The sequence below is a fragment of the Propithecus coquereli genome, unplaced genomic scaffold (genome assembly GCF_000956105.1).
Source record: "Propithecus coquereli isolate 6110/MARCELLA unplaced genomic scaffold, Pcoq_1.0 Scaffold111, whole genome shotgun sequence".
NCBI lineage: Eukaryota > Metazoa > Chordata > Mammalia > Primates > Indriidae > Propithecus > Propithecus coquereli.
In genome coordinates, this window is record NW_012135081.1 from 8,079,055 (window position 1) to 8,106,356 (window position 27,302).

The window sequence follows — 27,302 nt, forward strand, 5'->3', positions numbered from 1 at the left end:
GTATAATTGTTTTGCTGCAAGTATTAACTAACTTCCAGGGGTACTGCACACGCCCACACAAATGCCTCAATACTCCGCCTGGCAGGGGGCGGAATATGAAGCAAGAAACATCTGAAAAAGTGATGAGATGACAGGGACAGCTGGGCTAAGACAAAGAAAAACTTCTTGAAAGGGCCCTGAGCATAGACCATGCCTCTCTGCAATTGGGGAGGGTAGGGGGTGGTGGTGTTTGATCTCGTCGATGATTAGTTGGTCTCTCTGACCAATCACGCGCAGCGATTGGTTTTGCTAATCGTCGTGATCCACCTCCCCGGGGGAGGGGGGTTTGGGGGACAACGTTTACAAATGGGAATAGGGTACGTGGGAGGGATAGATCGTATAGCCAATGAAATCTTGTGGCGCTAATGGGCGGGGTGAGGCCGCTGCCAGGTTTAGGGCGGAAGGAGCTTCTCTGGATAAGAAGGGGAACGTAAGATGGCGGCGGAAACGCTGCTGTCCAGTCTGTTGGGGCTGCTGCTTCTGGGGCTTCTGTTACCCGCAAGTCTGACTGGCGGTGTCGGGAGCCTGAACCTGGAGGAGCTGAGTGAGATGCGTTATGGGATCGAGATCCTGCCGTTACCTGTCCTGGGAGGGCAGGTGAGGAGGCGTTTAAAGGGCGAGGGTCTAGGGCAGAAGAGGAAGGGGTTAAGAGATAGAGGAAGAAGGACAGCTGGGGAGGCGGAGTGTGGGTCGAGAGCCGCGGGGAAATCGGGGAGAGTAGGAGTGGGGAGGGCTTTTACGGCGACTCCTGGGGATCGCAGACAGAGACCCATTCCCCGGGGGTCAGGAACTGGGAGGGGTGGGGCTTCCCGCTGTCAGCCTCCAGGTCCCAGTTCACGATCGAAACACCCAGACTCCGCCCCCGTGGAGAAATGGGAGCGCTCGCTCCCCTCACCCACCAATTACAGCTGGAGGACTTGTGGCTCATTCTGTCTTCGACTGGCCTCTTCCCCAGGGTCTGAAGAGGGATTTCGTTGTTCTCCCTGATCCCAGCCTTTCTTTGCCTCCCTGCTCCCTGACCCTCCCTTGTTTCCCAGAGCCAAGCTTCAGACGTGGTGATTGTCTCCTCTAAGTACAAACAGCGCTATGAGTGTCGCCTGCCAGCTGGAGCCATTCATTTCCAGCGTGAAAGGGAGGAGGAGGCACCTGCTTACCAAGGGCCTGGGATCCCTGAGTTGTTGAGCCCAATGAGAGATGCTCCCTGCCTGCTGAAGGTGAAAGGGACTGGGATGGATGGAATGAAAGCTTGGGACGTAGTAGCCCATCTGAAAACCGGAATGCCAGTGAATGAGGCGGAATCTAGGGGACTTGTAGGAGTTAAAAAGGCCACTGGTGGAGTAGAAAGATTAGACGATCTTGCAATCACTGATGACACTGTGCTAAATGTAGGGGAAGGTTAGGATAGAAGATCGCAGAAAATGGTTAAAGCAAGATTGAGATGCTTAAAGATGGTCACTGTGTAGTAGAGTGGTACTTCCTTAAAGAAGCCTACTTGGTAAAGTTACCCCCTGCCCCAGTATCCTATTTTCATTATGGCACTTTTCATGATCTGAAATCATCTTATTAACTGAATAAGTTTGTGTGGTTTTGGTCTGAATCCCAGCACCAGAATGTAAGCTCCATGAGGTCAGAGAGTTTATCTTGTTCACAGCTGTATTCCTAGTGGAACAGTGCAAGGAATGTTGTAGAAATTCTATTAATATTTGATTTGGGAGCCTTCTGTGTTTCCCTGATATGAGTACTTCAAGGTTACCGTGATTTCTTATCTTTATGGAGGGCAAAGAAGGACCAAAAAAAATCTTGAGGAGGAATGGAAAGACCACAGGCGGAAAACAGATTTTAGAGGTATCTCTCTGAGTCACAGAAAGAAAACAGCTCTCCCTCCTCACTGGGAGTGTGGAGAATTGAGTGTGGAAGTGGAGGGAGATGAGCAGTGGGTGAGAGGTTATGTGTCTTGGACCCAGGAGACCCTGGTTCCAAGAAGAGACATCTGCACTCCATACCCCTGATTGCTTATTTTTTAATTGTCAGACCAAGGACTGGTGGACATATGAATTCTGTTATGGACGCCACATCCAGCAGTACCACATGGAAGGTGACTCACTCCCACATTTTCCCTAAGCCCTCAGCATCATATCATGGAAAGTGATCTCCCTGCCTAGTCCCCTCCTAGTCCTCTTAAATAAAGAGTAATTGTGTTTTACTGTGGCTTCTCTTGCAGATTCAGAGATCAAAGGTGAAGTCCTCTATCTTGGCTACTACCAATCAGCCTTCGACTGGGATGATGAAACAGCCAAGGTGGCAGGCGTGTGGGAATGGGAGAGAAAGGGGTCCTGCCTGCAGATTGAGAGCCCTGACAAAAAGCGGGGGGGGGGGTCAGGATTAGCTGATGTGTTTCCTGGGGCTTGGTGGAAATTAGGACAAAGTCCCCTGGGACCTAGATTCCCTGTTCCTGTGGAGGTGCAGTGCCATTCTTCCACCTTGCTGTCTTTCTCACGCCCCTTCTTCCTGATGTCTTCTTCAGGCCTCCAAGCAGCATCGCCTGAAACGCTACCACAGCCAGACCTACGGCAACGGGTCCAAGTGCGACCTCAATGGGAGGCCCCGGGAGGCTGAGGTTCGGGTGAGTCTTGAGAGAGGGAAATTGACACTCTCTTAGTGACAATTCAAATTCTAAGGGAAGAGCACAGGGTTGCATCTTATAGTCAGGAGGCTCTCCCAAACTCTAAACCCAAGATTTAAAGCATATTTCCAGCTGCCAGATAGATGTCATTGCCTGGATATTCAGAGGCACTTCAAGGCAGCATTTCCCAGATCCTGCCCCTATACCTCCAACCACATTTAATCTTTTCCACATTTCTTCTTTCTGTCACCTAAGCTATTGATATAAACCGGAGTGTCATCCTTGTCTCTTCTTTTTCCTTCACACTGTGCCTCCTTTCTTCATTTAACAACTCTTCAGTGAAGTTTTGCTGTATATGCAGGCATTGAGGCATTGGGCTCAGCTCTGGAGACACAGTGGTGAGCAAACATGCAGCCCCTGCCTTCACGGACTGCATAGTCTAGAGGGGAAGACAGATGTTAACAAAAGAATCACAGAGTCTAGGATTACAAACTAGGAAGTGAGTGAAGGAAAGGAATCTAGCTTTTTGTTTTGTTTTTTTGTTTTTGAGACAGGGTCTCACTCTGTCACCTAGTCTGTGCAGGGGCACAATCATAGCTCGCTGTGACCTTGAACTCCTGGGCCCAAGCAATCCTCCTTCCTCAGCCTCTTGAGTAGCTGGGACTCCAGGCGTCTGCCACCACACCTAGCTAACTTTTTTAAAAAAAATTTTTTTTGTAGAGACTAGGTATCACTATGTTGCCCAGGCTGGTCTCTAACTCCTGGGCTCAAGCAATCCTCCCACTTTGGCCTCCCAAAGTACCCAACAGCCTCTTTTTTTTTTTTAATTTTTTAATTTTTTTTTTTACTTGGGCAGCACTCTGCACCAGTGAAGGTTCAGAGAGCTCCATCCCAACAGCCTCTTAACAAATGCTCCTCATCTAGTGGTCCCTAGCTGAGTTGAGGCAGCCAGTTAGGCAGATACATGTGTATGTGTGTGTGTGTATGTGTGTGTGTATATATATATAGGTATATATATATGGTGGGAAAAGGTCCTCACATGATTCTAATGTATTCACAAATATGCACACCTATAGAGAACCACATAACCACATGACACCTACCAGAGTTATCTTTTCATAATACAGATTTGCATCTGCAGTTGTGTTGAACACCCAGATCTCTGAGGGGCAGGGAGGGAGCCCTGATTTTGTAATATTTGCTAATATCTGTGGTATAAATACTCCCACCATGCCCAAATCCAGCTGTCAATGTGATGTGAACCATCCTGCAACATTCCCCCAAATTTACCAGTTGGTTCCAACATAAGTGTGTGTCACTTCTCTGCCCAGTCCTGGAAAACCTTCAATGATTCTGCCTTGCACAAAGGATAAGATCCAAATGTTTCAGCACAGACAGGATGGTGGCAGTAGAGGTGATGGAAATGACTGGATTCTGGATATATTTTGAAAATAGAGCCAATAAGATTTGTTGATAGATTGGATGTGGGATAGAATTAGGATGACTCCAAGCTTTTGGCTTGAGCAGCTGGAACAATAGAATTGTCATTTACTAAAGTGTGAAGGAGCATATTTGGAGGAGGAAATTAGGTTGGTTTTGGATATATGTAGGTTGAGATGCCTGTTAGACATCCTAGAGGTGATGTATAGTTGGCATTTGGCTCTGTGATTCTGGAGTTCAGGGACAAGTCTGGGATGGAGACATAAATATTCATTGTGTTTCTGCCACACTGGCCTTCTTTCTGTCTTTGAACCAGTGGGTCATATTGTTTCCTCTGCCTGGAGCAATCTTCCCAAAGATTGTTGAATGGTTGGCTCTGTCCCCTCATTCAGGTTATATTTAAATGATACCTCTACAGGGAACCTAACATAAGCAAACAGACAGAGATACACAGACACACCCCCCTCACTGCTCCTGTCCTGGTTAACATCTACAGTGTTTTATAGTCTTCAAAGCATGTATCATTATCTGAAATTATTTTATTTGTTTTAGTTTAATATCTGTCTCTGCTCCCACTTAAATAAGCTTTGGGAAGGCAGGGATAATGTCTGTCTTGTTTTCTGCTGTATCCTCAGTGCCTGGAATAGTTCCTGGTAGGAAGTAGGTGCCCAGAAATTATTCATTGAATGAATGGAATGAGTGATAAGCCGGTTCAAATGTCAACTTTCCTGTAGAAGAGGATTAAAAAAATGAAAAAGAAAAAAGTCACCTTTCTTGATTAACCCATGAAATTAGTTAGTTGTATTCCTTAAGCACTTCATGTACATGTAGCCACATATACCCACAAATATCCATGCACATATATACTCTGTTACAGCACTTACTTCATTGTATTCTAGTTATTTCTTTGGGTGTTTGTACCTTAAGTAGGCCGAGAACTGAGGGCAAGGACCATATCTTTCTCATATCTATTGAACATATGCCCTATGTCAAGCACCGTAATAGAACTGGTGATAAAATGGTACTGACAGACCTAGTCCTGCTCTCAGGAGACAGATGTTAAATAAACATTCACAACAAGTGGGATGAATACGATGACAGATGAAGTACAGACTGCAGAGGAACACACAATAAAGGAACTAACCAAATCTAGGGTAAAGGGGAGGCCTCCTGGGAAAAGTGATATTTGAACTGACAGTTGGAGGATAAGGATATAGAGGAGTGGGAGAGGGGAAGAAGAGGGCATTCCAGGTGGAAAGTTCAGTAAGTACAAAAGGCCTTGGAGGCAAGAGGCCATACCTGTCCCAGGACCTGATAGTCACAGGGACTGGAGGGGATAATCATGAGAAGGGGAGTGTGGGAGATGAGGCTGGGCAGTTTTGGGGGAACGTGCCACAGGTAATGAAGGGCTAATTTTTCTATTTTTTGTAGAGATAGGGTCTAGCTTTTGCTCAGGCTGGTCTTGAACTCCTCAGCCTCCCAGAATGCTAGGATTACAGGCATGAGCCACCATGCCTGGCCCCCTTTGCCCATTTTTGAATTGGGTTGTTTTTTACTGTTGAGTTGCGGGAGTTCTTTATATAATATATTCTGGATATCAATCCCTTATCAGATATATGATTTGTAAATATTTTCTTCCATTTATTGCCCTTTCACTCTCTCGATAGTGTCCTTTGATGCACAAAAGTTTTTAATTTTGATTTTATTGCCTGCAATTTTGGTGTCATACTTAAGAAATCATTGCTTAATCCAAGGTCGTGAAGATTTTCACCTATGTTTTCTTCTAAGAGTTTTGTAGTTTTAGCTTGAATTTAGGTCTTTGATACATTTTGAGTTAATTTTTATATATGGTATCATTTTTGTTATGGTCCAGCTTCATTCTTTTGCATGTGGATATCCAGTTTTCCTGGCACCATTTGTTGAAAAAGACTGTCCTTTCCCCATTGAATTTTCTTTCTTTTTTTTTGTTTGAGACAGAGTCTCACTCTTTTTGCCCAGGCTAGAGTGAGTGCTGTGGCATCAGCCTAGCTCACAGCAACCTCAAACTCCTGGGCTCAAGCGATCCTCCTGCCTCAGCCTCCTGAGTAGCTGGGACTACAGGCATGCGCCACCATGCCTGGCTAGTTTTTTTCTACATATTTTTAGTTGTCCAATTAATTTCTTTCTATTTTTAGTAGAAATGGGGTCTCGCTCTTGCTCAGGCTGGTTTCGAACTCCTGAGCTCAAACAATCCGCCCGCCTCGGCCTCCCAGAGTGCTAGGATTATAGGCGTGAGCCACCGCGCCCGGCCCCCCCATTGAATTTTCTTGATATCCTTATCAAAAATCAATTGACCATCTATGTGAGAGTTTATTTCTGGCCTCTCTATTATATTTCATTGTCTGTATGTCTATCATTATGCCAATACCACACTGGTTTTTTTTTTCCAGTTTTACAAAGTGTTGCTTTTTTTTTTTTTATTTCAGCATATTATGGGGGTACAGATGTTTAGGTTACGTATGTTGCCCTCACACTGTTTTGATTATAATAGCTTTGTATTAAGTTTTGAAATCAGGAAGTGTGAGTACTCTTTGTTTTTCTCTTTTTAAGATTGTTTTGGCTATTTAAGATCCCTTGAGATTCCATGTGAATTTTAGGACTTTTTAAACAATTTTTCTATAAAAAACACCAATGGGATTTTGATAGGGATTGCATTGCATCTGTAGATCACGTTATGTAGTATTATCATCTTAACAATATTAAGCTTTTCAATCCGTGATCACAGGATGTATTTCCATTTATTTATGTTGTCTTTAATTCTTTCAGCAATGTTTTGTAGTTTTTGGTATACAAGTTTTCACCTCCTTGGTTAAATTTATCCTATGTATTTTATTCTTTCTGATGTTACTGTAAATGAAAAAAAATTAATTTCTTTTTTGGATTATTCATCATAACTGTATAGAAACACAACTGATTTTTGTATGTTGGTTTTATATCCTGCAAGTTTGCCAAATTTATTTAGTAGCTCTAACAATTTTGTGTGTTCTTTGGATTTTCTATGTATAAGATCGTGTCATCTGGGAACAGAGATAATTTTACTTCTTCCTTCCCAATTTGTATGCCTTTTATTTCTTTGTCTTGGCTAATTGCTCTGGCTAGAACTTCCAGTACTGTGTTGAATAGAAGTGGTAAAGAGTGGGCATCCTTGTCTTGTTCCTGATCTTAGGTAAATGCTTTCAGTGTTTCACCACTGACTATGATGTTAGCTGTGGGTTTTTCTTATATGGAGTTTGTCAATAATTGAAGACATTCCCTCCTATTCCTAGTTTATTGAGTGTTTCTTACATGAAAAGGGTATTGAATTTTATCAATGCATTTTCTGCATTAATTGAGGTGATCATGTGGGGTTTTTACCTTTAATAATGTGATATATTACATAGATTGATTTACCTATATTGAACCATCCTTGCATTCTTAGAATAAATCCAACATAAATCATGATGTATAATGCTTTTAATATGCTGCTGAATTTGATTTGCTACTATTTAGTTGAGGAATTTTATATCTGTATTCATAAGCTGTTTTCTCTATCACAGCTCAATGCGGCCTTAACTTCCTGGGCTCAGGCAATCCACCTACCTCAGCCTTCTAAGTAGCTAAGACTATAGGTGCTGGCCACCACACCTGACTAATTTTTTTTTTTTTAAAGCAGCAATATCTTGCTGTGATGCTCAGGCGGGTCTCAAACTCCTGACCTCAAATAATCCTTCTGCCTCAACTTCCTGAGTAGCTGGGATTATAGGCACAAGCCATGGCATCCAGCATCATGTATTGAATAGTCCATACTTTCCTCTCTGATTTATAGTTCTACCTCAGTCATTTACCAAGTTCTCATGTTTATGTGTATTTTCTTCTTGGCTTTTCTTTTGTTTCAGTAGTCTGTTTATTCCTATGTCAATATCACATTGTTTTAATTACTATAGCTTTATAGTAAATTTTGGTATCTGATAGGATGCATTCCTTTTATTCTTTAAAATTGTCTGGGCTATTATTGGCCAAGTTCTGTTAAAAACCCTTTTGGGCCGGGCGTGGTGGCTCACGCCTGTAATCCTAGCACTCTGGGAGGCCGAGGCAGGCGGATTGTTTGAGCTCGGGAGTTCGAGACCAGCCTGAGCAAGAGCGAGACCCCGTTTCTACTAAAAATAGAAAGAAATTAATCGGACAACTAAAAATATATAGAAAAAATTAGCTGGGCATGGTGGCGCATGCCTGTAATCCCAGCTACTCAGGAGGCTGAGGCAGAAGGATTGCTTGAGTCCAGGAGTTTGAGGTTGCTGTGAGCTAGAATGATGCCACGGCACTCTAGCCTGGGCAACACAGTGAGACTCTGTCTCAAAAAAGACAAAAAACAACAAAAAAAAACCCTTTTGAAGATTTCAATTGGAGTTATATTGAATTTTAGATTAATGTGGAGATAATTGATATTTTATAATACTGAGTCTTCACACACTATGAACATGATATTTATTTCCAAAGATTTTAATTTTCTCTATAAACTCCTTCGCCTCTTGTGTGAGATTAATCATCGATACCTTACAGTTTTTGTGTCTTGTGTGTGCATGCAGATATTTCAAACACATACATACTAATTGCATTTTGATTTGTTTTGTTTTGTTTTGTTTTGTTTTTTTAAATTTTAATGGAAATCTGTTTTTTTTTTTTTTTTTTTTTGAGACAGAGTCTCACTGTGTTGCCCGGGCTAGAGTGCTGTGGCATCAGCCTAGCTCACAGCAACCTCAAACTCCTGGGCTCAAGCGATCCTCCTGCCTCAGCCTCCCGAGTAGCTGGGACTACAGGCATGCGCCACCATGCCCGGCTAATTTTTTCTATATATTTTTAGTTGTCCAATTAATTTCTTTCTAATTTTAGTAGAGACGGGGTCTCGCTCTTGCTCAGGCTGGTCTCGAACTCCTGAGCTCAAACAATCCACCCGCCTCGGCCTCCTAGAGAACTAGGATTACAGGCGTGAGCCACCATGCCTGGCATTGTTTTGTTTTGTTTTTGAGACAAAGTCTTGCTCTGTCACCCAGGCTAGAGTGCAGTGATGTCATCATAGTTCACTGTAACCTCAAACTCCTGGGCTAAAGCGATCCTCCTGCCTCAGCCTCCCAAGGAGCTGGGCATACAGGCACACACCACCATACCCAGCTAATTTTTTTCTATTTTTAGTAGAGATGGGGTCTTGCTCTTGCTCAGGCTGGTCTCAAACTCCTGGACCTCAAGTGATCTTCCCACCTCGGCTTCCCAGAGTGTTAGGATTACAGGTGTAAGCCACTGTGCCCAGCCCCTAATAGTTTTTGATGCTATCATAAATGGCATCTTTCAAAAATTCCATTTTCTTACTGATTGTTGCTGGTGTATTGTTACATTATTGGTTTTATGTATTGATCTTGTATTCAGCAACTTTGCTGAACTCTTTAACTTCTAGTAGTTTGCAGATTCTCATGGATCTTCTATGTGGATAATCATTTCATCTGCAAACAGGGACAGTTTTGGTTTCATCCTTTCTAACCCTTATACATTTCATTTTTCTTGTACCTCCAGTGCAATAGAAGTGGTGATAGTAAGCATCCTTGACTTGTTTCTAACTTCAAAGGGAATGCCCCTGAAGTTTCACTGTTTCCATGATGTTTTCCTGTAGGCTTTTTGTTGATACTCTTTATCAGGTATGTGACGTTCCATTCTATTCCTACTTTGCTGGATATTTTCACCATGGATAGGTGTGGAATTTTAACATATGCTTTTTCTGTGTCTATTGAGATGGTCATATGGTTTTTCATCTTTGAGTTTTTTGATATAACTAATTAATTAATTTTCTAAGGTTTTTTAATTTTTTCATTTCTGGGGTGTGACTTTTAAGGAAAAAGTCATAATATACCTTTGCCCCTTATCAGCATGTTTGCATCCTAATAAGAAGGGTAATCATTGTTAGTTTCTTTTTATACTCTGTGATTTTTTTAAATGAACTTGTAAGTGTATATCTTTATGCTTTTTCCAAATCAATATATAAAAAGCTTCCTTGTTGTTGTATATATTTGCTATTATTTTGTTATACAGTTGTACTATAATTTATCTAAACAGTTTTCTGTTGATGGACATTTAGGTTGTTTTAAGTCTTTTATTAATACAAAAGTGCTGCAGTGAATAATCTTGTACCTACAGAACATGTAGATTAAGTTCCTGGAAGTAGATTTGTGTAATTTTCATATGTGCTGCCAAGTTGCTCTGCCTAGGTAAATCCCCTCCAGCAATGTATGAGAATGCTGATTTCCCTATAGCCATGCCAACCCTGTATATTTTTAAACTTTTGGATGTTGGCCAGTCATCAGCTAGGCATCAAAGAATAATTTTTTAGTATGGTTTTAACTTGCATTTGCCTTAAGAAATGATGTGTAATCTTACTCATATTTAAGAGTTATTTGTCTCTCTTTCCTTCTTTAGTCTTTTCTTTTAACCATCCAGATTCTTTGCTCATTTGTCTTGTGGGTTGTTGGTCTTTTTCTTCTCAATTTATAAGAGCTCTTTATATATTAGAGAGATTATCCTTTTGTCCATGATATGAGTTACAACTATCCTTGTAACTTCTTGAGTGGGATGCTTGTGTCGCTGATTGTCAGTCTGTCTTTTTTCCCAATGATGTGTTTAAAGCTAAGTGTTAAACTCAGTACTGTTTTGGTTATATCCCTCAAGTTTTAATATGTAGTGTTTCCATTTGCATTATGATTTCTACTTCAAAGCTTATTTAGAATTATGCTTATTCTATTTCAAAACAAATGTGTTTTGTTTTTTTAATATTGATTTCTAATTTTATGCCATTGTGCCAATGATTCTTTTTTTTTCTTTCCCCAATGATTCTTTTGGTGATTGTTGGGACTTTCTTTGAGGTGAATTTTAAAACATGGTATGTTTGTGCCTGAAAGCATGTGTACTCTAATTATTCAGTTTAAGACTCTAATTGTGGGGCCCGGCGCGGTGGCTCACGCCTGTAATTCTAGTACTCTGGGAGGCCGAGGTGGACAGATTGTTTGAGCTCAGGAGTTCGAGACCAGCCTGAGCAAGAGCGAGACCCCGTCTCTACCAAAAATGGAAAGAAATTAATTGGACAGCTAAAAATATATAGAAAAAAAATTAGCCGGGCATGATGGTGCATGCCTGTAGTCCCAGCTACTTGGGAGGCTGAGGCAGTAGGATCGCTTGAGCCCAGGAGTCTGAGGTTGCTGTGAGCTAGGCTGACACCACAGCACTCACTGTAGCCCGGGCAACAAAGTGAGACTCTGTCTCAAAAAAAAAAAAAAAAAAGACTCTAATTGTATTGTTCAAACTTTCTATTAATTTTATATTGAGTTGACCAATTGAAAGAGGTGTATTAAAATCTGCACTGTGATGGTGAATTTGCAATTTTGTTAATTTTTCCTTCTTATGTTTTAATTTGAAATTATATGATTTATAGGTTTTCTAATGTTGAACCAATTTTGCATTCCAAGGATGAACTCAGTTTGGGCATATGTTTTATCCTTGACTATCCCTTTTATATCTTGCTGGATTTAATTTGTTAATTTTTAAAGGACTTTCAATATTACCAGAGAGAGATTGAGTTCATGAGAGATATTGACCCATAATTTTCCTTTCTAATACTTTCCTTGTAATATTTTGTTAACAAAGTTATGCCAACCTCAAAAAAATGAGTTAAAAAATGTTCTCACTTTTTATATACTTGGAAAACTGTATAAGATTGGAATTTTTAATTCCTTGAATGTTTGCTACAATTCACCTGTAAAGTCAAATTAGTCTAGGTTTTCTTTGTGGGAAGATTGTAAACTACTGATTCATTTTCTTTAGTAGTTTTTAGAATATTCAAAGTTTTCTATTTCTACTTGGGTCAGTTTTAGTAAGTTACTCTATTAGGAATTTGTCCATTTCATCTGCTGTTTCAGATATATTGGCATTAAGTTGCTCATGATATCCTTCTATCGTCTCTTTAATCTCTGTGGCATCCATAATTACATTCCTCTTTTCACTCTTCATGAGTTGTTTTCGCCTCACTCATTTGCTATTGGTCAGTCTCATCAGAGATTAGTCAGTTGTATTAGTCTTTTCAAAGAACCAACTTTGTACTCTGTTGAGCTTCTATTATTGTATTTGTTTTCTATTTTATTAATTTCCACTCTCATCTTTACTTTCTTTCTTTCTACTTTTTTGAGTTTATTTTACTGTTCATTAAACTTCTTAAAATGAATGGCCAGCTCATTCATTTTCAGCTTTTCCTCTTTTATATCTCTTATAAATTTCTCTCCAAGTACTATTTATGTATCTCTCACTAGTTTTTTATGGCTATTTTAAATTCCTTATCTAATTATTAAATAGATAATACTTCCCCATGATACAAAACCCAGGAAGTATAAAAAGGTGTATAATGAGAAGTCTCCCTCCCATCTTGTCTCCCATCTGCTCATTTCCCATCCTGCCTCCAACCCCAGCCTCACAGGTCATCCCTGCTCTTAATTTTTCACATATCCATCCAGCCTTCCTTTGTGTGATTATAAGCAGTTATGAATAGAGATTCTTATTTCCTTTTCCCTTTATTTACACACAATATATAGTATATTAAACACACTGTTCTACACCTTGTTTTTATTTCCCTTGACAGTAATTCTTAGAGACCTTTCAATGGCAGTACATCCGGAGCTTTTTTTTTTTTTTTACAGGTACATAATATTCCATTGTATGGTCCATCATTTTGTCACCATTACTCCACTGATTGAAATAGTTTTCTCCCCAATCTTTTGTCATTACAAAAGATTATTACATTGTACATATGTACATGTGTAAGCTATACATAAATATATCTTAAAAGTATAATTGCTGGATGCAGGTTGTATAAATTTAAAGATTGTCTTTTTTGAAACTTTTTATTATGGAAACCTAAAAACACATTAAAAAATCAGAAATAATTGTACAATGACTCCCTGTGTATCACCTGTCTTCAACACATATGGCCAGGCCATTTCATCTGTTCCTTTGCCCACCTTGCTCTACTACCACCCCTACACCAAAATTATTTGGAATTAAATTACAGATATCATATTATTTCATCTGTAAGTATTTCTATATTTATCCCCAAAAGATAAGAGCTCTTTTAAAAACATAACCATGTACAGTATCACACTAAAAAATTAACAATAATTTCTTATGATATTCACTATTTTAAAATTTCCCTGATTATCTCATATCTGTTATATACAGATGGTCCCCAACTTCCAATGGTTCAACTTAGGAGTTTTCAGGTTCACGATGGTTCTAAAGCAATATACATTCAGTAGAAACCGTACCTCAGGTACCCATACAACCATTCTATTTTTCACTTTCAGTACAGTATTCAATAAATTACTTGAGATAGTCCACACTTTATTATAAAACAGGTTTTGTGTTAGATGATTTTGCCCAACTGTAGGCTAATATAAGTGGTCTGAGCACATTTAAGGTATTCAAGGCTAAGCTCTGATGTTTGGGAGGTTAAAAGTATTAAACATATTTTTGACTTCCCCGGTATTTTCAATCTGTGATGGGTTTATCGGCATGTAACCCTGTTGTAAGTGGAGGAGCACCTGTATGTAGTTGGTTTCTTTGAATCACAATCCAAATAAGGTCCACATGGTACATTTAGTTGTTATGGCTCTTAAGTTTCCTTCAACCTATGGATAGCTCCTCTATCTTTATTTCCTTACCATTTATTTGTTGGAAAACTGATTGTTTGCCCTGTAGTTTTCCATAGTTTGATTTTGCAGCTTGCATCCCCAGGGTGAATTTTAATGTCTTTCTTCTTCCCTCTGTGTTTTCTGTAAATTGGTAGTTTGGGGCTTGCTCAGATTCAGGTATCTTTTCTTGCATTCTTTTTTATTTTCTTTTCTTATTATTTTTTTTAGTTCTACAAGTTTTGATATAACAATATTTTTATTATCATTCAATTCTAAATGTTGATTTATTATTTCTACTTTGAACCATCAATCTGTCAGAAGTTTCTTCTTTTCCAAACATATGGGTTTATTCTAGTTTTTATTATTGATTTCTAGCTTAATTACATTGTAGTCAGAAAAATTGTACCATTTTAAGTCCCTTTAATTCTGTTGAGACTTATGATCCAGTATACATCATTTTTTATCAATGTTTGTGTTTGAAAAGAATGTGTACTCTATTGTTGGCTACCTTGTGTTCTGTATGTATTTCAGGTCATGATTGTTAACTATGTTGCTCAAATCTTTTGTAGCAAAAAGATTTGTCTCCCACCATAATTATGGATTGTGTGTTATTCCTTATTAGTCTTTCAATTTATTCCTTATTATTCTGTCAATTGTTGTTTTTTGTATCTTTGGGCTATTTATTCATTAAGTGCTTCTATATTCCAGGCACTGTTCTAGTTGCTAGGGATATTTTAGTGAACGAAACAGACAAAAATTCCTGCTTTAATTGGGAGACGTACAATAGCAAGATACAGAATTGCATGTAACTAAAATTATCTTCTTCATAAATTAAACCTTTTAATATTATGAACTGACATTCTTTATCTTTAGTAATTTTTTCCTTAAAGTCTCTTGTGTGATATTAATATAGCTATAACAGCTTTCATTGAGTTACTATTGTTTATTATATTTTTTCATCCTTTTACTTTTATGTTTTCTTTATTTATATGTTTTAAATGTATTCTCTAAACAGCAATATAGTTTTTTTTTTGTTTTTTTTTGTTTTTTTTGAGACAGAGACTCACTCTGTTGCCTGGGATAGAGTGCCATGGCATCATCATAGCTCACTGCAACCTCAAACTCCTGGGTTCAAGCGATGCTCCTGCCTCAGCCTCTGGAGTATCTGGGACTACAGGTGTGCGCCACCATGCTCAGCTAATTTTTTCTGTTTTTAGTTTTCCAGCTAATTTCTTTCTATTTTTAGTAGAGATGAAGTCTTGCTCTTGCTGAGGCTGGTCTCGAACTCCTGACCTCGAGTGATCCTCCTGCCTTGGCCTCCCAGAATTCTAGGATTACAGGCTTGAGCCACCATGCCCGGCCAGTCATATTTTTTTATTTTATGTTAACCAGTCTGACAATGTTCTTAAGTGAAGTATCGCTATGGCTTTATTAACTTTTTGTGAATGAGTTTTCATGTAAATCTGTTTTCATTTCTCTTGGTATATACCATGGAGTAGAATTGCTGGCTTATATGGTAATTCTTTCTTTAACTTTTTGAGGAAGTGCCAGATTTTTTCCAAAACAGCAGTACTATTTTACAGTTCCACCAGTAGTATAGTAGCGTTTCAAGTTCTCTATATCCTCACCAACACTTCTTACTATCTTTTTGACTATAGCCATCTCAGTGAGTGTGAAGTGGTATCTCATTGTGGTTTTGATTTGCATTTCCCTTGTGGCTAAAGATGTGGAGCATCTTTTCATATGCTTATTAGCAATTTGTTTATCTTCCCTGGAGAAATGTCTATTCAAATCTTTCACACATTTTTAAATTGGGTTATTTGTCTTTTTATACCAAGGTGTAAGAGTTCTTTATATATTTTGGATACAAGATATATGATTTGCAATTATTTTCTCCCATTCTGTGGGTTATAAACTCACATTCTTGATGATGTCCTTTGTACCACAAAAGCTTTGAATTTTGATGAAGTCCAGTTTATCTGTTGCTTTCTTTTGTTACTTATACTTTCCATGTCATTTCTAATAAACCTTAGCCTAATCTAAGGCTGTGAGGACTTACACATATGTTTTTGTCTAAGAGTTTGTTTATCTGTTTTTGAACCATGGATGGGTAAGGGATTGTATAAGAGTTTTATAGTTTTACATTTAGGTCTTTCATCCATTCGAGTTAATTTCTATCTATGGAATGAGGTAGGGATCCAACATCATTCTTTTGCATGTAGATATCCAGTTGACCCAGCATCATTTGTTGAAAAGACTGTTCCCCTTGAATTATCTTGCCAACTTTGTCAAAAACCAAATGATGATAAAAATGAAGAATAATTTCTGGACTCTCAATTCTATTTCACTGCTCTGTATGTCTGTCCTTATGTCAGTACCACACTGTCTTGATTATTGTAGCTTTATAGTAAGTTTTGAAATCAGGAAATGTGAGTCCTCCAAATTTATTCTTCTTTTTCAAGGTTGTTTTGACTATTTGGGGTCCCTTGAATTTTCATATGAATCACAGGATCAGTATATTAATTTCTGCAAAGAAGCCAGCAGGAATTTTGATGAGGATTGCATTGAATCTGAAGATCAATTTGTGAAGTATTGGCATCTTAACAATATTAAGTCTTCTATTTTATGAACATGGATGTCTTTCCATTTAGTTGAGTCTTCTTTAATTACTTTTAACAATGTTTTGTAAGTTTTGCACTTCTTTTGCTATACCTATTCCTAATTATTTTATTCTTTTTGATGCTATTGCAAGTGGAATTATTTCTTAATTTCATTTTTAGATTGTTCATTGCCAGTGTATAGAAATATAATTGATTCTTATATCCTGCAACCTTGTTAGACTTGTTTATTAGTTCTAATGGTTATTTTAGTGAATTCCTTAGGATTTTCTGTATACAAGATCAGGTCATCTGCAAATAAAGATAATTTTCCTTTTTCCTTTTCAATCTGTATGGCTTTTACTTGATTTTCTTGCCTAATTGCCCTGGTTAGAATGTCCAGTACAATGTTGAACAGAAGTGGCATGAGCAGACATCCTTGTCTTGTTTATGATCTTAGAGGAAGAGCATTCAGTTTTCACCATTGAGTATGAGGTTAGCTGTGGATTTTTTATAGATGCTTTTTATCAGGTTGATGAAGTTGCCTTCTCTTCCTAGTTTGTTGAATATTTTGATCACTAATGGTATTGAATTTTGTCAAATGCTTTTTTTTGGATCCATTGAGATGATCATGTAGTTTTTGTCCTTTATTCTATTTATAAACCATATCACATTAATTTACTTTTTGCGTTAACTCAACTGGCACTACTGGGATAAATCCCAGTTGGTCATAGTATATAATCTTTTTAACACATTGCTGAATTCAGTGGAAGATTTTTGGGGTCTCAATTCATAAGCGATATTGGTCTGAGGTTTTCTTTTCTTGTGATGTCTTTGTCTGGATTTGATATCAGGGTAATAATACTGGCCTCATGGAATGAGTTGGAGAGTATTACCTCCTCTTCTATTTTTTGGAAAAGCTTATGAAGAAATGGTATTTATTTAGTTAGTTAGTTATTTTTGAGACAGAGTCTCACTCTGTCGCCCTCGGTAGAGAGCAGTGGCGTGATCATAGCTCACTGCGACCTCAAACTCCTGGGTTCAAGTGATTCTCTTGCCTCAGCCTCCCAAGTAGCTGGGACTATAGGAGTACACCACAATGCCTGGCTAATTTTTCTATTTTTAATAGAGACGGGGTCTTGCTCGTGCTCAAGCTGGTCTTGAACTCCTGAGCTCAAGGGATCCTCCCATCTCAGTCCCCCGGAGTGCTAGGATTACAGGCTGGAGCATCGTGCCCAGCGGTATTTATTATTTTTAAATGTTTGGTAGAATTCACCAGTGGACCCATCTGGCCTCAGTGTCTAACTTTTTATTACTAATTCTGTCGCTTTACTTTTCTTCTTGTATCAGTTTTGGTAGTTTGTGTCTCTCTAGGAATTTGTCCATTTTGTTGAAGTTATCTGATTTCCTGGCATATAAGTGTGAATAGTACTCATTTATGATCCTTTTTGTTTCTGTAAGGTTAATAGAAGTGAATAGAATAGAATAGAAGGTTAATTCTCTCATTCTAGATTGTACTAATTTAAATCTCTATTTTTTCTTGGTTGGTCTAGCTAAAGTTTTGTCACTTTTGTTGATTCAAAAATCAACTCTCTGGCCGGGCGCGGTGGCTCACGCCTGTAATTCTAGTTCTCTGGGAGGCCGAGGCGGGCGGATTGTTTGAGCTCAGGAGTTCGAAACCAGCCTGAGCAAGAGCGAGACCCCATCTCTACTAAAAAATAGAAAGAAATTAATTGGACAACTAAAAATATATAGAAAAAATTAGCCGGGCATGGTGGCGCATGCCTGTAGTCCCAGCTATTCGGGAGGCTGAGACAGGAGGATCGCTTGAGCCCAGGAGTTTGAGGTTGCTGTGAGCTAGGCTGACGAAAAGAGTGAGACTCTGTCTCAAAAAAAAAAAAAAAAAAAATCAACTCTTCCAGTTATCCTGATTTGATCATTACACAGTGTATGCTTGTATCAAAATATCTCATGTATCCCATAAATAAGTACAACTACAATGTATGCATAATAATTAAAAATAAAGTAACTCTTAATTTTCTCTATTGTTTTCCTGTTCTCTATTTCATTTATTTCTGTTTTAATCTTTATTATTTCCTTTCCTCTGCTTGCTCTTGGTTTCGTTCTTCTTTTTCTAGTTTTTCAAGGTGGAAGTCTAGGTTATGGATTTGAGATTTCTTTTTAAAAAATGTTTTTGTTTACAGCTGTAAATTTCCCACCAAGCACTGCTTCAGCTGCATCCTATAAGTTTTGATATATTGTGTTTTCATTTTCATTCATTTTGAGGTATTTTCTAATTTTCTGTGTTTTTTTTCTTTGATCCATTGGTTACTTAGAAGTATTTAGTGTAATTTCTACATATTTGTGAATTTCCAAGATTTCTTTGTTATTTATTTATAATTTCATCTCATTGTGGTCAGAGAACACACTTTTAATGATTTTAATCATTAGTGATTTTAATTCTTAATTCTGTGAACATATTTGTAATGGCTACTTTTAAGTCTTTGTGAAGTCCAACATCTGGGCCCTCTCAGAAGTAATTTCTGTTACCTGTATTTGTTTTCTACATATGTGTCACACTTTGCTGTTTCTATATGTGTGTCATTATTTTTTTGTTGAAAACTGGACATTTTAGGTTATATATTTATTATAGCTGCTCCAGATACTGATTCCTGCCCTTTACCCCACAGCATGACTTTGTTGTTGCCTTGTTTATTTGTTCAATGACTTGGCTGGACTACTTTAGTGAAGTCTCTCCTCTGCAATATGAAGTCTCTGGTGTCTCTCCTCTAAGGGCACAGTTGGGGCCGTGCACGCAGTCACCCTAGATGACAGTGGTTTCAGCAGAGCTCTTTTTGAGTGTTTCTTTTGGTAATCTTTTAAACTGTCTGCCTCTGCTGGTGTCATCCGCGGCTGTTAGGCACCACTAATTGCCAGCTGACTGCTTTATTGTTTCTGACATGTGGGGCATAAGTTGTTCCATAGTCTGATCCAAGTAAATGTGGACCCCTTTGTAGGGGTAATTTTTGAGGCAAATATTTTAGGTTTGTTCTGATCTAGGAGGGCTCGTAGTTGCTATCTTTCCTTGGTTCTCCCTGTTAAATTAGCTGACCTACGGTTTAGCTTGTTGCACTAATGGAGCAACCAGCCTCCTCTTAATTGCTTCCTACCAAAATCTCCATTTTTTTGAGAGTACCCTTAGGCTTGAACTTCCCCATACTCTGTTTCACATAAAGTTAGGTCCTTTGGAGAGAGTTTTGGAGCTCTCTTCTTATGGACTGCCTCTCCCCCAGACAAAATCTCTGAGACCCTGCTCCGGAGCTGGTGTCAGGGACAGTGGTTTACTTCTCCTGGAGCAACATTCCTGCTTTATGAGCGGGGAGCTGGGCAGGGATGATAGCCTCTGGTCTTCTCAGTTTATACCTCCTTTTGTGAAACCTCCACCCCATAAGCAAGCTCGGGTGAGGTCAATCAGGGTCCCAGTATGCTTGTCCTATGCACTTGAAGTAAAGCCTCTGCCCCATGAATGGGGCTGGGTGGAATAAGGGAGCCCTGTTCTCTTGACCACATTTTCCAGAAATTTAGTCTTTGCACCTTGGAGCTGGGGAGGGGTTGAGAAATATTGGTGGCCTGCTACTCCCAGTGAAATACTATATCCTGTGACTGGATGTTGAGGGAATAGGAAGCCCCCTCCCATTTTTTTTGACCATACTCACCCAGAGTGGAGCTTCTGTCAAACTGAGCTATGGGGTGGGGATTGGGGGGTGATGGGCATAGAGTGAGGGAGCAGGTCATGACTCAAGTGCCACAAACTCTCACTGTTCAAGATTTAGTGGATTTTCTTTTTTTGGGGGGGGGGGATTTTCTTAAATAAACTTTTCTTCATTTGTTGTATGTGTTTAGGAAAATTTCCAAAGAGTTTAAATGTTTTGTTTTTTAAATTTCCACCAGTTATGGAGTTTGACTAGGGAGTGGGTCCACAAAGTCCCTTATGCTGCCATTTCAGAAGCAGGACCTCTCTTGCTTTTACTTTTAGTAGTTACTTTAGAAATTACAATGGTGGGCCGGGTGCAGTGGCTCATGCCTGTAATCCTAGCACTTTGGGTGGCCCGGGCAGGAGGATTGCTTGAGTCCAGGAGTTTGGGACGAGCCTGGGCAATAGTGAGACCCCATCTCTACAAGAAATAAAAAAATTAGTTTGGCATGGTGGAGGCTGAGGCAGGAGGATCGCTTGAGCCCAGGAATTGGAGGTTGCTGTGAGCTATGATGATGCCACTGCACTCTAGCCCAGGTAACAGAGCGACACCCTCTCTTAAAAAAAAAGTGATTACAGTGGTGAATGCTTGATTTATCAAAGGGCAACATTAGTCAGTATCTTTACTCTTTCTGAATGACATAAGAATGTTAGAACTACCCGAAGTCTTTAGCATATGCACATATTTTAAAATACATATACATACATATGTACACAAAAAAGAATATATAAAGCAAATATTTATAAATATATATGTACACCACATTTATATAAAGCAAGAATGTGAAACAAAAATTATCTGGTTACCTATAGTTGAACTGCCTGAATTCAATTCCTGTTTTTGCCACTTATCAGCTGGTCAGCCTGAACAAGTACCTGCATCAAACCTCAGTTTCTTTTTTTGTTGTTGTTTCTTTTTTTTTTTTCTATTTTTGGTAGAGATGGGGTCTTATTCTTGCCCAGTCTGGTCTCAAACTCCTGAGCTCAAGCAATCCTCCTGCCTCGGCCTCCCAGAGTGCTAGGATTACAGGCGTGAGCCACCATGCCCAGCCCAAACCTGAATTTCTTGAGCCACAAAGTTTAGATACCAATACCTCCCTCACTGGGTTTTTGTGATAACTGAGCTAAAGTATGTAAATTGCCACAGACACAATGTATGCACAGTGCCTGAACATAATAAGTGCTTAGTAAAAGATAGCTACTCTAAGAACTAAAACTAATTATTGGTGATCGTTACAACATATCCACTGTTTTTTCCTGGCAGTTCCTCTGTGACGAAGGTGCAGGTATTTCTGGGGACTACATTGATCGTGTGGATGAGCCCTTGTCCTGTTCTTACGTGCTGACCATTCGGACTTCTCGGCTCTGCCCCCACCCTCTCCTTCGTCCCCCACCCAGTGCCACTCCCCAGGCCATTCTCTGTCACCCTTCCCTGCAGCCTGAGGAGTATATGGCCTACATTCAGAGGCAAGCTGGTGAGTAATTAGAAGAGGAAGAGAGGAAGGAGGATATGGGCAGGGGCAGGCTGAAGATGAAGTAGTGAGTGAATAGCCCAGAGAAATGTGTTCTTAGCCTGCTTGCATGCCATTTTCAGTAGACTCAAAGCAGTATGGAGATAAAATCATAGAGGAGCTGCAAGATCTGGACCCCCAAATGTGGAGTGAGACCAAGTCTGGGGCAGTACCCCCAAAGAGAACAGGTAGGACCTTGTTTCATCTGTGCCATGAAACTTATCTCTATTTCTCCCCTTCCCCTGATCTGATTGTCCTGTGCAGGGGAAGGGAAGAATGGGGTGGGGTGGAGAAGTACCGTGGACCCTAATCCCATGGTAGTAGAGGAGGGGAACATACCCCATCCTATTTGCTCCTTTTCGTTTCTCCCCTCCTTTCAGATCTCTCCCTGTGCTCTGTACCCCAGGTGCAAGCCCAAGCAAGGATGACAGTAAGGAATCGGATTTCTGGAAGATGCTTCACGAGCCAGAAGACCAGGCCACAGAGGGAGAGGAGGTGCAGGCTGAGGTGAGAACCAGTGTCCCACCTGCTTCTCTGATGAGGCTGCACCTGGGCTTTGGCATGGGAAGGGTCACTGGAGCTGACCCATCTCATCTCATTATGAGATGACCTCCATCAATGTGGGAATGCAGGGACATCCCCAGAACCATTGCCTTAAGAGTGTGGTGGCCATAAACAAGCTGTCATACTTGATTCTGGTCTTTTCTCCTCATCAGGAGCAGGACCCAAACCCTGAGGCAGCAGATCCAGCTCCAGGCTCTCCCAATGGTGAGGCCACCCTCCACGTCTCCTTCACTGAGTGTGTTTTAGGATTGGCAGGGGTGGGGTGGAGGGTAGAGCTAGACACTAGGAGGGAGGGTGGGCAGACAGGCCAGCAGTAAATTCATTTTTACAGGAGTTAATGCTTTCTGTAGACAATAATGCTATTTTGGGGAGGTAGCAAAACATACTGTCTCCACCACTTGCTGACTTTGTTATCCTGGACAATTGCACTTAACCTCAATTTCCTTACCCATGTGAGTAATAACCCCTACCTAGAGAGTTATGAGCTTAAATGAGGATGAATCTATAATTCATAGCAGAATGCCTGAAACTGAGTAGATAATGAATGGTTAATATTCGTAGGAAAAGGAGAACTGGATCCAGGTAAGAAGAGCCCTTGGCACCACAATCTCCTCTGTTGTCCTAAAAACTGTAGTGATTGCCGGAAGGGCCTCAGGAGTGCATGGAAGAGCAGGGGGCTTAGCTTGATAGTGTCCCTCTCTCCCACCTGCATGTCCACCGTAGCACAGTGCTCTCTGCAGGAATATTCTTGTGCCTGACTCACTGACCAGTTCCAAGAGGCAGGGACCATGTCCTTCCTTGGTCTCTCATTGCCTCTCCTTAGGAATCAAAAGAGAATTTAGAACACAACAGGTCCATGATTATTCATTTCAGATTTTCAGAACAACGTGCAGGTCAAGGTCATTCGGAGTCCTGCGGATTTGATTCGATTGATAGAGGAGCTGAAAGGTGGAACAAAAAAGGTATGGGCCCAGCTCAAGGGAGGGGTGGAAACTGCCTCCTAGCTGGCAGCATTTGAGGAACCACCCTGACCTGGGCCTGACCTAGGTCCAGTAGAGCCGACTCCCTTCCATCACTCCTCCTGAGTCCCCCTGCTACCACACACTCCTGCCACTGTTCTGTCTGCCCCCACCATGTGTCTCTGCTGAAACCCTAACCATCTACCTCTTTCTCCCCAATAATCCCCACCCACCCAGGGGAAGCCAAATGCGGGCCAGGACCAGCCTGCAGATGATGCTACAGAAGTCCCTCAGAGGGAACCAGAGGTGAAGGAAAAGAGTGATGGAGAGCATCAGAGTGAGGCAGAAGAAGAGGATGATGAGGAGGATGAAGATGAAGATGAGGATGAACGGCAGTTACTGGGAGAATTTGAGAAGGAACTGGAAGGGATACTGCTGCCATCAGACCGAGACCGGCTCCGTTCAGAGGTGAAGGCTGGCATGGAGCGGGAGCTGGAGAACATCATCCAGGAGGCAAGCCCAGCATTTACGCCTGCCGCTCCCACAGCTCCTGCTCCCACGGGCAGGGTGGCCAAGGGGCTAAAGGAGAACAAAGGGTGGCACCCAGCACGGCCTGGGCATAGGACAGGGCACTCCGAAATGGTAGTTGCTTCCTTACTTAAAAGGGGGTTGGAGGGGAAGGGGGATCAGAGAGAGGGATGGGACTTAAATATTAGACTCTCCTCTAAGCATGGCCCACTAGCCTTCCCCACTCCTCACACCCTTGACCCTGCACCCTCTCTTGGATATTCCAGACAGAGAAGGAGCTGGACCCAGACGGGCTGAAGAAGGAGTCGGAGCGTGATCGGGCAATGCTGGCTCTGACATCCACTCTCAACAAACTCATCAAAAGGCTGGAGGAAAAACAGAGTCCAGAGCTGGTGAAGAAGCACAAGAAAAGAAGAGTTGTCCCCAAAAAGCCTCCCCCATCACCCCAACCTACAGGTGAGAGCATCAGATGAGGAGGAACAGCCAGTCGGTTGTCTTCACCCCTCAGCTGGTCTTGTTCCCAGAGGGCACCGCGTCCTTTCCCTGCTGAGAGTACACATCCTCTGCCCTCTCTCTGGGCACCGTTCTCACTCTTGCCTTCTTCCCACCACTTTCATCCCTCGGCATGGTTCCCTCTTACTCATCCTTTTGGAAAGCAGCTTTTAGATCATGTCTGTCTTGTTTCCTGGTTTGCTCCCACACACCCAGTGCCTAGCACTCTGCCTGGCACATAGTGGGTGATCAACAAATACTAACTGAACAACTATGAGCCTGTATGCTGAAAATCACACATCTGTGAAGGTGCAACCTGCCAACAATTATGACTTTGCACTGGGAGAGGCCCCAGCTGTCAGGGTATGAATAGGCCAGCCCAGCTGCACATGAGCCAATAGCCTGGATAGATTCTATTCCTTCTTGTACCTCTTTTTGTCCATTCCACGGAGTTCTGTGGGTGTGGAGATCAGACATTCCAAATGGAATGTTCCGGCATCAAATCTTCTGTCTCTCTCTTTCTCCCTCTCTAAACATTGAAACGTCTTTGAACTACCAACATGTGGAGGACCAGACCACAGTTTTCCAACCCGCTTCTTAAAACTTCTTTGTTGGTGCAGGTGTCCTGATTTTTGTTTCAGAAAACACAGTTGTTTTCCTGTAGGTGATGGGCAGAATTATTGGGTAGGGGGGAGAAGGAAGCCTGCAATTGGTGGAGGGAGTGCTATAGACTGCAATTAGAAGCGGGGAGAGTGCACATCTTTTTGAGCCCTGGCTCATATACGTGTGAGATAGAATAGCTGCCAAACCAATTGATGGCTTAGGGAGAGGTGACCACTACGGCCCCTAACCCTGGAGTCACGGCTGTGCTTTGTGTCTCCCTATGTGTCTCCCCCTCTAAGAGGAGGATCCTGAGCACAGAGTCCGGGTCCGGGTCACCAAGCTCCGTCACGGAGGCCCCAATCAGGATCTGACTGTCCTCGAGATGAAACGGGAAAACCCACAGCTGAAACAAATCGAGGGGCTGGTGAAGGAGCTGCTGGAGAGGGAGGGACTCACAGCTGAAGGTGGGCCCTGGAGGGCGCTGGTCTCGGCGCTGTTGGAAGGGCTTGCCACCGGCAGTGGAGGGGCTGGGGACCTGGGGGGCAAGGGGCCTGCCCTGAGGCTCCCAGCCATCCTATCCTCTCACTGCCACACTGCTCCTTTCCAGGGAAGATTGAGATCAAAATTGTCCGGCCAGGGGCTGAAGGAACCGAAGAAGATGCACGTTGGCTGACTGATGAGGACACAAAAAGCCTCAAGGAGATCTTCTTCAATATCTTGGTGAGAGGCCTCCCCTCCACCCAGTCCTGGCCCTCCAGCCCTCCCCCTCCCAGCCCGCTGTGGTATCTCAAGCATAGTGTAAAAGGGGGCACACAGCCGTGTCCCAGCCTTGCCAGTGGCTGAGCTTCAATTTACTCTTCTGGAAGCCGAGGCCAGGGTTCTGGTGGCTCAGTGTGCTGCCCCTCAAGCAGAGCCCTACCCCCACCCCCCACCCCCAACCCCGGCTGCTGCCAGTCCCAGGACTTCCCTGGAACCTCAGTACCCACTGCTTCCCTTGGCTTGACAGTCAGCCACTCCAGCCCACCCTGCTCTCCCCTCAGGTGCAGGGAGCTGAAGAGGCCCAGAAGGAGCGCCAGAGGCAGAAAGAGCTGGAGAGCAATTACCGCCGGGTGTGGGGCTCTCAAGGCGGGGAGGGCACGGGGGACCTGGATGAGTTTGACTTCTGAGACCTCCACTGCAATTGGCCCTCCAAGGAGTCTAGAGTCTTCCTAGACTGGCCTGCCTCCCCCACACCTCCCCACCCCTAGGACCACTGAAGGCAAACAGCAGGGCAGAGCTGGGCTGTGGACCTGGTGGCCCCAGCTCTGGGGGTGTGGAGGGCCATGGGGTGAGTGCTGCTGCCCTCCAGCCTCACCAGGCCTGGGAGTTTTGCTCTCCCGGGCTCTTCCCCATTCCCCTTGCTTTCCTCCTTGGCTTTTCCTGTCATCATCCCCTAACAATAGGATAGGATTCTTTCCTTCTTCCCACCTAGAGATTCGGTCAGGTCTTTTGAGTGGAGTAGGGTAGAGAGAGCACAGACAGTAGGACAGTTTGGCAGGCCCGCAGAAAGCAGATGGCTTCAATTCCCGCCCCCGTTGCTGTGTGGAGTCACTTCACCCCCTTCCCTTGGATTGCCTTGGGATTTCCTTCTCCCCTTCCCTGTCCACACTGTCCCCTACAATCTGTGCTTCTGAGTTGAGGAGCTTTCACCTCTGTTGCTGAGGAAATGGGAGAATGTTGCCCATCACCTCCAACACAATCCCAGTGAAAAAGGTGGGGTACAGAACCCACCATGTTCTTGAACAATCAGGTTTCAAAATAAAGAACCGGACCATCAATCCATCAACCTTTTTTTGGCGGAGAGCGTAGGTCGGGTGGGGGCTCAAGCAGGGAGGAGGCTTGGTGTTCTTTTCAGGGTGGAGGGCACCTTCTCTGATCCTGTTCCTTGCTTCATACCTTCCAGGTGGTATCAGTGGGGGACAGGGTATACAGGAGAGACCAGGACAGCTAAGCAAAGCCAACTAGCCTGGCTAGGATTGAAAGAGACACTTGAAGTACTGTCATCCCTCCTTTTCCTCATCTCTTTTCTTCTGTTCCTTCCCTTCTTTAGCACCAATTCCTTCCCTATCTTCTCCCCGTTTATATCCTGAAAACCAAAATGCCCACCACAGTTACCCCCTGACACTCGGATCTCCCTCCTGCTGAACCCCCTCCTGCAGCGTTCTCCAGATTCCATTTGCCACCCACACCCCACACCCCTCTGTCCATTCATCATTTCCTAGAGGGGCTCCACCTTTGACCATTCCCAGAGAGGGCTGCTGCCCACATGTGCCAGCTCCTGAGTATGCCAAGCGTGGGTGGGCTGGTGTCTCTGTCTCTTCCTCATTGTCAAGTGCAGTGTGGGTCCCGCCATGTCCCTCCTCCCAGTGCAGAGGACTCTAAAGGCAGAAAGGGGCCAAGGCTGTCTCCTCTGGCTCCC

General features: G+C 42.1%; 1 protein-coding gene across 8 annotated transcripts; it reads left to right on the forward strand.

The window, feature by feature from the left end:
- Nucleotides 1-258: 258 nt before the first annotated feature.
- OS9 (osteosarcoma amplified 9, endoplasmic reticulum lectin) lies at nucleotides 259-26,661 on the forward strand. Of its 8 annotated transcripts, none has more exons than XM_012652162.1 (15): nucleotides 259-636; nucleotides 1,077-1,253; nucleotides 2,071-2,134; nucleotides 2,261-2,337; nucleotides 2,564-2,662; nucleotides 21,452-21,662; nucleotides 21,785-21,886; nucleotides 22,105-22,205; nucleotides 22,415-22,466; nucleotides 23,136-23,224; nucleotides 23,459-23,734; nucleotides 24,016-24,205; nucleotides 25,144-25,308; nucleotides 25,452-25,564; nucleotides 25,885-26,661. In XM_012652162.1, the coding sequence occupies exons 1-15, from the start codon at nucleotides 475-477 to the stop codon at nucleotides 26,008-26,010; spliced, it is 2,004 nt and encodes a 667-aa protein (XP_012507616.1). In that variant the 5' UTR covers nucleotides 259-474; the 3' UTR covers nucleotides 26,011-26,661. The 8 variants fall into 8 exon arrangements, with proteins under 8 accessions (XP_012507616.1, XP_012507627.1, XP_012507634.1 ...); XM_012652173.1 differs by having other exon boundaries at nucleotides 23,459-23,689; XM_012652157.1 differs by having other exon boundaries at nucleotides 354-636; nucleotides 21,782-21,886.
- Nucleotides 26,662-27,302: the final 641 nt, after the last annotated feature.

What these genes read in the sequence shown, in the direction of transcription:
- OS9 (XM_012652157.1), top strand. Translation starts at nt 475, where the DNA reads ATGGCGGCGGAAACGCTGCTGTCCAGTCTGTTGGGGCTGCTGCTTCTG. An exon ending in GGGATGATGAAACAGCCAAG is followed by an intron (nt 2,338 to 2,563) that starts GTGGCAGGCGTG and finishes TGTCTTCTTCAG; the next exon opens with GCCTCCAAGCAGCATCGCCT. An exon ending in AGTACCCCCAAAGAGAACAG is followed by an intron (nt 21,887 to 22,104) that starts GTAGGACCTTGT and finishes TCTGTACCCCAG; the next exon opens with GTGCAAGCCCAAGCAAGGAT.